This window comes from Pseudophryne corroboree, chromosome 9 (assembly GCF_028390025.1).
Source record: "Pseudophryne corroboree isolate aPseCor3 chromosome 9, aPseCor3.hap2, whole genome shotgun sequence".
NCBI lineage: Eukaryota > Metazoa > Chordata > Amphibia > Anura > Myobatrachidae > Pseudophryne > Pseudophryne corroboree.
In genome coordinates this window covers 466,716,888-466,728,058 of record NC_086452.1, presented here as the reverse complement: position 1 = coordinate 466,728,058, position 11,171 = coordinate 466,716,888, and the positions used below count along the sequence as shown (strand labels likewise).

Genomic DNA, 11,171 nt, shown 5'->3' with positions numbered 1-11,171 from the left:
AGCTAGCGAGCGATCAACTCGGAATGAGGGCCTATGGTGACACAACGCGCGTGCGCATTGCAGTGCATATGCATGCGCAGTAGAGACCTGATCGCAGCGTAGTGAAAATCGGCAGTGTGCGATCAGCTCGGAATGACCCCTATATCTCCATCTCTTCACAATTCTTTGGGGTCTTACTCACATGCATTCATCTTAATAGTGTTTGGATTAAAAATAAATAAATCTATATCCAAATAAATCCAGTCTTCCAAGAAGATTTTGTATGGCTGTTTTAAAAAAAAACCCAAAACATTAGATAAACATAAAAAAAGGAAAAAACACTTAAATATAATTAATTTAAATAAAACAATCTATGCAAAGATAACTTCTCACATGAGATGATAGTAAACAATATGTTAGTAAATGCAATATCAGTTAGATTGTCAATGCCTCTACAGTATATGTAGTAACAATTGGTGTGCAGATTGAAGCATTATTCATCACCCCCTACCCCCCAATTGGCAATAGATGCACCATTAGTTCTACCTCTCACCCTCCTGTGTCCATGAAAGTGGCATAGCAGTAGCCCCCGCCGACCCCGCAGTGGCATTGAGCCACTAGAAGCCACTAGAAGGCTTGTGGGTGCTGGGGGACTGTGGGGGGCTACACCACTAGCTGGACCCGCAGATACTTGTCTACAGTCCAGTCGCACCTGCCCCTTATGAAAATGTCCCTCCCAGTTGCAACAAGACCACAGACCTGCAGTGGCAGTGGTCGGAGGATGAGGGATCCCCTGACAACAAGTAGAACCCCTGACAATGATCAGGTACTATGGGGGGTGCCTGAAACTTTTTAGGCTGGAGGGTATGCCTATTTTATAGTTATGTCACTGGTCCATAGTTTTCCATTGTGGTTTTACCCCCAATTCCGTGTGTCCATATGTCTCCATTGTAGCTCATGTGTCACTATGTTGCCATTATACTGTTTGGCAGTTTCTTTCCCTCCTTTGTTTTTTATTACCCCCCATTTCCTATTTTTCCTAATACTTGAAAAACAAAATAGAAAATAAGTATGCCTGCACTGTGTATCACCCATACTGTACATAGTACCAGCTGTGTGGTAATATTGATGCCATATTTGTTTACAAAACAATTAAAACATAGAATGTGACAGCAGATAAGAACCACTTGGCCCATCTAGTCTGCACCTTTTTTACCATATTTTTCCCTCAAACCTTATTTGATCCTTATTTTTTTGTAAGGATATCCTTGTGTCTATCCCATGCATGTTTAAAAAGCTCTACTGTCTTAGCCTTACCACCTCTGATGTGTCTATTCCACTTGTCCACTACTCTTTCTGTGAAGTAATTTTTCCTCAAATTTCCTCTGAACCTACCTCCTTCCAATTGCAGTGCATGTCCTCGTGTCCTATTACTTCATTTGAAGAATGTTTCCCTCCTGTACCTTGGTAAACCCTTGATATATGTCAAAGTTTCCCCCCTTTCCCTTCTCTGCTCCAAACTATAAATATTGTATTAATATCCTTCTGAAGATATGGCCTCCAGAATTGAACACAGTATTCTAGATAAGGCCGTACCAATGACCTATACAGTGGCATTATTACTTCTTTCTACTGCTGATTCCTCTCTCTGTGCAACCAAGCATCTGACTAGCCTTCTTTGTTGCTTTGTTAAATTGCTTACCTGCCTTTAAGCCATCTGAAATAGTGACTCCTAGATCCCTTTCCTCCACAGTAGTTCCCAGCATAGTGCCATTAATACTATATTTAGCCTTTGGATTTTTGAGACCCAAGTGCATGATTTTGCATTTTTTGGCATTAAACTGTAATTGCCACACTCTTGACCATTCCTCTAGTCTACCTAGATCCTCAATCATTTGTTTTACCCCTGTCCACCCTGTTGCATACCTTTGTGCAAAAAGGCATACTTTCCCCGTAATGGCATTTGCAATGTCACCAATAAAGATATTAAAAAGCGCTGGTTCAAGTATAGATCCCTGGGGTACTCCACTGGTAACATTTCCCTCCTGTGAATGCACTCCATTTACTACAACTCTCTGTTTTCTTTCCCGCAACCAAGATCTTATCCATTCAACCATCTTAGTATCCAATCAAAAGCTTTTGAGTTTATTTAGCAGTCTGCAATGTGGGACAGTGTCGAAAGCCTTACTAAAGTCTAGATAAGCTATATCTATGGCTCCAAATGTCTGCTATATTTAAATGTAAGCCCATTTTTAATTAATTTCTTCTCATACTGTAGAAATGTTTTGACATTATTGTTTCTGTATTCTATAGGTACATTTGTATTTTTCCAAATACTTCTCTTATTCAATATAAAAATACCTATAAAAAAGAAGACGAGTGGTAGAAAGTTAATAAAGTAAAGTAAATGTTAATAGCTTGTACAGGTCTCAGATGACAAAGGACCTCTTTGAAATTATAATTAACCATCTGAGACTTTGCATAATTTACAGACCGTAAATCACAGCTATGGGAACTTGGGAGAGGAAAGACCTGTCTCCCATGGATACCATGTTTTAGATTTAAGTACACCATCCACAAGAACTTATTTTCACCAGTTAATATGATTAAAACTCTGAACTGTATGTGTCTCACTTCTTCATGTTCTATTTTCCAGATTCCTAATCATATGTGTACTGCTCTATGCAAATGTGTCTCACAGTAGACTAAGGCTAGAGGCAAATACGATGAAGAACCTCACGAAGATTACTGAATTTCTTCTCACTGGTATATCCGATGATCCACACATCATACATGTTCTCTTTGTGCTCTTCCTCCTCATCTACCTCATAACCCTCATCCTAAACCTTCTAATTATCTTCTTGGTCCTCACCGACTCCCAGCTTCATAATCCAATGTTTTTCTTTCTTGGAAATCTGGCTTTTCTGGACATGTCCTACTCATCAGTCACTGCTCCAAGGATGCTCTCTGACTTAGTCACTGACAGTCGGTCGATATCCTTTCCTGCCTGCACAGCTCAAGTTTTTTTCTTTATCTACTTTGCCAGCTCAGAACTCTTCTTGCTCTCTGCCATGTCCTATGACAGATACACTACCATCTGCCACCCTCTGCATTACACTCAGATCATGTCCAAGAGAGCCTGCACCCACATGGCATCAGTGGTTTGGGTTCTTGGCTTTCTCTATGCCATGGTCCACACACTGTGCTCACTCAGGTTGACCTTCTGTGGCCCATATGCAATCCACAATTTCTTTTGTGACCTGCCCCATCTGTTCCAGATCACTTGTACTGACCCTTATATAAACATCCTAGTCATATTCATCGTAGGTGGAACTCTCGGACTAGGAGCCTTTGCTGTTACATTTGTCCCATACATTCATATCCTAAACACCGTTCTCAGAATACAGACTAACAGTGGGCGGTTTAAAGCTTTCTCGACTTGCACATCGCACCTTACTGTGGTCTTCATTTTTTACGGCTCTATTATATTTATCTACTTTGTTCCTTCCACTAGCAAACTATTTTCTATAAATAGAGTAGTTTCGGTGACATATGCCCTAATTAACCCCTTGCTTAATGCCCTGATCTACAGTATAAGGAACAAAGACCTTAAGACAGCACTGAGGAAGGCATTTCATCATGTACACTGGAACAAATGATGATCCTTTATCTTTAGTCACTGTCAGAGCTGTCCCAACAACATAGGACACCGTAGGCAGGTGTCAAAATCTAGAGCCCCCACCACACACCAAAACTATGAAATATAGATTTATGAGAAAGATGAAGGACATACATTGCATATTATGTATTTATTTGTAATTGTTCAGATACATTTCTGTTGTGTACATGTATTGTCTTTAATATATTGTGTGCAAATACTGTGGGATAATGTGATGTTGGCATTTTGCCACTAGCACCATCCAGATGAAACTCTGTGCTCTCTTTACACCATCTCTATCCTTATACTATCATGGAGAGTACATATACACATTTGTTACTTAATATACAAGCTCTTCCATTTTCTGACCCATGTCCCAACTCCCTTAATGATGTCTTATCTGAACTTACAGGTGAATATGGCTGAATATGCCAGTGGTAGACAATTGGTCCACACACATGGCACTAAACTGTTAATGGAATCTTGGTGTGCCAGACACAGCCAGCAAATTTGGTCCACTGGAGTTTAGTTAGTTTTGGTGGTATATGACTGGAGGGAGGCCTCAGTTATTGTTCCCCGTGTGGCATGATGGTCCAGTTATGAGCACCTGATGAAAAGCAAGCTTCTATAGATGTATTTCTGGAAATGTCCTTAAATATGTTCCCAGAGCTGATTAGACTGTCACATACAATTTAAAAAGACTGTTCAAATAGTTTCCCATGCCACTGACCACTACATGAGTATTGTATACTGGAAAAATATCATCCAGTCATATACACTATTAATAATGGCTTGTCTTGTATTTGCAACTGTTCCTAGAAGAATATCCCACATTCTCACACCAGAACTATAACTTCAGACATATAACGTTCCTTTGTCATACAGTGATAAGCAGCAGGTGGGGTGAATGGGTAGGTACATAAGAGTAATAATACCAGTAATACTTACCTTCTAACATATCAGTGGAGACAAGCTTGTAGGGATGTGTGTGAATGTGGTAGGCCATTCCCCTTGTAAAGTAGTCATGCCTTATGGTGTCCATTCCAGAAGTTGAAGAATAGAAGCTGAAGAAAGTCCAGTTTGGTTGCGTTTTCTTTGGCTTAACACTGCTAATTACTGCCCAGGTAATGCAGGAAACATAGCACTGGAAGTCACTTTCCCAATACCTTGTAAGACCCAAATGGTGAAAGGAGCAATAACAATTCTTAGATGAAATATCCAATTTCAGTAGCACTGACTGGTCTATGTGAACAACATGTTACAGCTATTGTTAGATGCCCTTCTTACCTGATGAAAGTAAAAGGTCATTCCCATTTGGAGAACCAGGTAACATGTATGCCGCTGACTAATTTATCTGATTAGTTTAGAGTACCTCGGATGGTGGGAGAAGGAATTTGTCTTTAAAGATAGTAACGACATTTTCACAGCCCACGTCATTATGTGGAATCAATACATAGACGATATCCTCATGATTTGGGAAGGTGAGCTATATCTACTGCACCAATTTATCAAACACCTCAATAAAAATTATCTCAACATCCACCTGACACATAGTATAAGTCAGTCAGAATTACCATTTCTGGACCTGAGGATCTATAAAAACTCAGAAGGAAAGAACGCCACAAATCTATATCTGAAAAGTGCAGCAAAAAACACACTTTTACACCAAACTAGCTCTTATTTCCCCCCAACCATAGAAAATATACCCAAAGGGGAATTCCTTCGTCTCTGCAGGAACTGTTCGGACAACCAAGAATTCAAAATACAAAGCGTGGAACTATCTAAAAGACTGGGTGACAGAGGATACAGTAAAACCTCAATTAAAAAAGCCATGAAAACCGTCAAACCATAAAGAGGGAGGATATAATCTTCAAAAACGATCCCAAAGATAAAAGCACCGCCACAAGGTACTCGATTCCATATGACCAATGATTTAATTCTCTGCGACCTAAATGATCCATAATGGATACATGCAGAATAAATGATGGTCACATTCTACATGAGAAATAATGTGCAATGTTGATTTACTTCTGGTACTACAGCTATTAACTTCCGGCAATTAGCAAATTGTGATACTGTGATCACTTATGATCAATACTTTACGTTCATATGTTCGCGAGGCTATTTCACTCAAATATTTGTACTCCTTAAATTCAACTTAAATATTTATCTAATAAAATTGATTTTACCAGTGATGTTATAATTTTAACCTCTGAATTAGAGTGCTCCCAAAAAAAGAGTCTACTTTCCAATACTTCTGTTTGGCTATTTCGGTTGATAGTTTAGAGTACCTTCAAGCTCTGTCCATGGCCAAGTCAGCTTATGGCACTGCTACTTCTGTGTGCCTGTTACTGTGTTTGCAAGATATTTACCATTAATATCTCTGAGTGTCTGCAGTGATAAGTGTTGTAAAAGTTAAAGCTAGATGTATACATCTTTCTGTTATTTACTAAAAACGGGTTAATGATGTAATATCTGTAATGGCTGCCTCTAGAAACCAGTAGTATAGCTGGTAGGTGATAAACTCAGTCCGTCCCTATCTCTTGGATCATTTACATCATTACTTTTGAGCTATATTTCCTTCTTTTGCCCATTCCTGTAAGATTACGGTTGCGGTATATCCTCATTTAGTCTTCTCTTCCACCTGTCTCCCTCAACTGGCACACTTCTATTTTCCTTTAAGATGCACTCATCTCACACTCCCCACTCATCCTCGCTCTCCAGTCACTGCCCTATTTCCTCCCCTTTACCACTAAGGGACCCATTTATTAAAATTTATTTTTACAAACAAAAATGTGAAAAAGGGTGTCTTCACACCCTTTTCACATTATTTTGTTTTCACTCACCTGTATTAAAGGGCTTTTGGAGTAGTTTTCCTGAAAAACTACTCAAAACATTTAAATTCATTTTTTTTAGTAATCAGATTGTATTCCCATAAGCGAGAGCTGCTGCTCCAGGGCTGCAGTATTGAGCAAAGTGTGCAGGGGGAGCCGGTCAGCGCATAAGAACATACATGTGAAGTTGTATGTAACATATGTGCTGGCTTCCTTATCTAGGGACCACACTGCTCAGCCTGTCATCAATAAGCCTGCCCCCAGACTAGTGATACGAGCCAATGGGAGTCTGGGGCAGGCTTAGTGATGATAGACAGGCTGAGCAGTGTGTGCCATCTTCCAGTCTTCAAGGCTGCTGCAGAACGTGAAGCAGATTGTAGGTACCAGTTGGAGCTAGCTAAACTCAACTGGTAGCCTTCCCAACAGACCCAGTCCAGAGCATTACCTTGTGTTGGAACCGGATGGAGGAAGCCAAGCAAATGCCAGCTGTGTTTTGGTGAATCAGCTGGTCCTGCACATTACAATAGATACTAGACCGAGACCTGACACCTCTGTGGGTTCCAGGGAGACTAATGAACCTGCGGTACCCAGGGAGGCAGCATATCACCAATTCAAGGCAGCACCTGGAGGAACTAACTAAGGAATATGAGCTGCAAGGTCTCTCCTGCAGTTAAAATACCTGCAATCAGATGATCAGGCAGCTCATGTGGGCACAGAAAGACGAGTGCAATGCCTTCAGTCAGTATCGCAAGGCAATTCATAATTTGAGTTATAAGCTGAATCTTGTGGAACTTTTGAAACACCTGGAGGAGTATTTTGAATAAGCTTGGCTAGAGGATATTCAAAATATCATTCAAGAAAGGAGTAGCGAGCATCTCCTATATTTTTGGGAGACGCTCGCTACCTTTTTCTTGCAAGATCAGTGTCGCCAGGTGGATGCCAAAAGGCACCACCTACAACTGTTTCTTTCACCAGCTGGAGAGGCAACAGCCTAGCCTACAGGGGTGCCCCACAAGCAAAAGGTACCCCCACCAGCTACAGTCAGTGTAGAATATTCAACTGAGATATTGCATCCCGAGGCCCAGTTTACCCTACTAGGAAAACCTGATGGTGCGAGCAGCATATTACCACTTGATGCACAGAATTTGCAGCTGGAGAAGGCTGATTGTAAAGAGGACATAATGTTTGAGAAGACTATGGGGCTGATATATCAAAAATGCGATAAGTTTCTAATAAAAAAAACAGCACTTATTGTCTAAGGTGAGGTGCAGGGGTATGAGGAGGAAGGAGGGAGTGGGGAGGGTATCAGGAGGGATGTGCATGAGCGAGAGAAGGAAGCTTGGATGTAGCGAGGTGCAGTGCAGGGGTGAGAGATGGAAGGGGGGAGTGAAGTACAGGGGTGAGAGAGGGAAGGAGAGAGAGTGAAGTGGCAGGTTATGAGAAGAAAGAGGGAGTTAGGTGCTAGGGTATGAGGAGGAAGGAAGGAGTGAGGTGCAGGGGTAAGAGATATAGGGCGGGATGTACTAAAGGGAAAATACGATAAAACCCCCATTTTCGGGGGTTTTATCGCATTTTTGTACGCACTAACACCCGTCCACCGCATTTTTGCCCCCATTAGGGTATCTCCATCTTTGGATGGCAATACCCTATAGAAGCCTATGGGCTTATTATCGCCAGCTGCCACAACCTGCTGCCTCTGCCGACCCCCGCCACAGACGCCAACCCCCCCAACCCCCGGCATACCTTCCTCCAGAAAGCCTGGACCCAGAAGATAAACTCCTCCTTCACCCCAGCAACACAGCCGGAGGTCCTTCCGGCTGCAGGGAGGAGGAGGAGGCGCTGGGGACAGCCTGCTGCTGCTTCCCGGCAGGTGAGCAGGTGGAGAGCCCATTGAGGTGATGGAGACCCCCACACACCACCTCACAGGTATCGCGGGGGCCTCCGTCACCGCATTGCGATGTTGATCGCATATGTTAGTACATATGCGATCAACATCACTGTGATGGGCGGTGATATATGTTAATAAATTCCACCCAGAATGAGGTATGGTGGCCAGTGAAGGAAGAAGAGAGTGTGTGCAGGGGTGAGAGATAGAAGGAAGGAGCGCTGTACAGGGGTGAGAAAAGGAGGGAGGGAGTGTGGTGCACTGCACTGCAGAGGTGAGAGAAAGAAGAGGGAGTAAGGTGTAGGGACAAGAGATGGAAGGAGGGAATGAGGTGCAGGGACAAGAGATGGAAGGAGGGAGTGAGGTGCAGGGACAAGAGATGGAAGGAGGGAGTGAGGTGCAGGGACAAGAGATGGAAGGAGGGAGTGAGGTACATGGACAAGAGATGGAGGGAGTGAGGTGCAGGGACAAGAGATGGAAGGAGGAAGTGAGGTGCAGGGACAAGAGATGGAAGGAGGGAGTGAGGTACATGGACAAGAGATGGAGGGAGTGAGGTGCAGGGACAAGAGATGGAAGGAGGGAGTGAGGTGCAGGGACAAGAGATGGATGAGGGAGTGAGGTGCATGGACGAGATGGAAGGAGGGAGTGAGGTGCAGGGACAAGAGATGGAAGGAGGGAGTGAGGTGCAGGGACAAGAGATGGAAAGAGGGAGTGAGGTGCAGGGACAAGAGATGGAAGGAGATAGTGAGGTGCAGGGACAAGAGATGGAAGGAGATAGTGAGGTGCAGGGACAAGAGATGGAAGGAGATAGTGAGGTGCAGGGACAAGAGATGGAAGGAGATAGTGAGGTGCAGGAGTACGAGATGGAATGTGGGAGTGAGGTGCAGGGGTGAGAGAAGGAATGTGGGAGTGAGGTGCAGGGGTGAGAGAAGGAAGGAGGGAGTGAGGTGCAGGGGTGAGAGAAGGGAGGAGTGAGGTGCAGGAGTGACAGATGGAAGTAGGGAGTGAAAAGTGCAGGGTGAAAGAAAGATAAAGGGTGTGAGATTTATAGGGGGTAAGTAAGGGAAGGAGGACATAAGAGTAGCAGGGGTGACATGTGAGACATTAAGAAAAGCTGATATAAAACAGTTACTGTATGGGGAAGAGGATGATGAACATGAGGGAGGTAGGAAGCACAGGTTGGATAACTATATAATATGGTGGTTTTTGTATACTATTTACTGTAGTTTTAAAAAGTATCTAAAATTGATTTACTTTATCATAATCTTTATAGTTTTTGGGATTCTAGGTGTACCCAGATCCTAGGCCATTCTATTACATTTTCAAAACCCTACTTCTAAATACACACTTTGACCCCTGCATACAACAATAATAACAGCAGAGTACTCGATACTGCTATGTTATTATTGTTGTTTGTGACTCAGGCTTACTAGCTGGTAAATATGGTGAATGACCAGGCCAAATTGAAGAGGGGATATACAGGCGGCTCACTTGGAGGCTAGATCATCTGAAGGGTATTGTGTGCACTACCCTGCAGCTGTGGCAGAGGGGTGGATGTAGGATTGACGGCCTCTACCTTTCTTGGCTCCTCCTCCGAACACGGCTTTTGCCAACCTGCCTGTAGGAGCAGGCTCTCTGAGTAGCTGCAGGCTGCAGTACATAGCAGGAGCAAAACCAGATCAAGTGGTGAGTGGGGCTGGAGGAAGGGGTGTTATAATACCACATGCAGTTTACGTACTGTATAAACTCTAATATTATCGGTTATAGTATACAGTATATAGTGAGTGCCAACTACCTCCTCCCACTAGTGCTGAATTCAATACTGTGTCCTGGCCCTGTCCACTCTGTACTGCCATTGTCACACCTCTGTTATGTCCCCTCTGTCCTGCCACTGTCCCTACCGTTTTGGCCCCTCTGTCCTGGACCTGTCACTTCTGTCCTGTCCCTCTTCCCGCAGTCCTGGTTCTGTCACCTCGGGCATGTCCCTGTCACCTCTGTCCTAACCCCTTTGTTCTGGTCCTGTCAACTCTGTCCTATCCCCTCTGTTCTGGTCCTGCCACCTCTGTCCTAGATCCTCTGTTCTGGTCCTGTCACCTCTGTCCTAGCCCCTCTGTTCTGGTCCTGTCACCTCTGTCCTAGATCCTCTGTTCTGGTCCTGTCACCTCGGGCATGTCCCTGTCACCTCTGTTCTGTCCCTCTCCTCTCTTTCCTGCCACTGTTACAGTCCTGGTACTGTCACCTCTGCCCTAGCCCCTCTCTTCTGGTCCTGTCACCTCGGGAATGTCCCTGTCACCTCCGTCCTAGCCCCTCTGTTCTGGTCCTGTCACCTCGGGAATGTCCCTGTCACCTCTGCCCTAGCCCCTCTGTTCTGGTCCTGTCACCTCGGGAATGTCCCTGTCATCTCCGTCCGAGCCCCTCTGTTCTGGTCCTGTCACCTCAGGCATGTCCTTCTCCCCTCTTTCCTGCCCCTGTCACCTCTGTCCTGGTCCTGTCATTTCTGTCCTGTCCCTCTAGGCTAAAAAGCAATGCGCATTGTGCTTTGACTGGAAGGGACTCAGCAAAGCCTTGAAGGCTTCACTGAAGCTACAAAGGCTTTTGTCATCTATAGATGGCGTAAGCGATACAGTTACAAACAGCAGTAAACTAAGCTTACTGCTGTTTGCTAAATACATGATGCAAGCCACACCCTATGTGTAGACCACACAAACCCACACACCCTGCAGTGGCACACAATAGGCCCTTCATACATTTCAGCTCCAGGCCCATGCAGACCTTAATCTGTCACTTTGGGGCATCACCATTTTACATTTATTTT

General features: G+C 43.9%; 1 protein-coding gene across 1 annotated transcript; it reads left to right on the top strand.

The window, feature by feature from the left end:
* The first annotated feature begins 2,657 nt into the window (after nt 1-2,657).
* Nucleotides 2,658-3,763, top strand: LOC134957152 (olfactory receptor 1G1-like). Its single transcript, XM_063938861.1, has one exon. It carries the CDS (start codon nt 2,706-2,708, stop codon nt 3,636-3,638), a length of 933 nt encoding a protein of 310 aa, XP_063794931.1. The 5' UTR covers nt 2,658-2,705; the 3' UTR covers nt 3,639-3,763.
* Nucleotides 3,764-11,171: the final 7,408 nt, after the last annotated feature.

Coding starts and splice junctions, on each gene's coding strand:
- LOC134957152 (XM_063938861.1), top strand. CDS start 2,706: ATGAAGAACCTCACGAAGATTACTGAATTTCTTCTCACTGGTATATCC.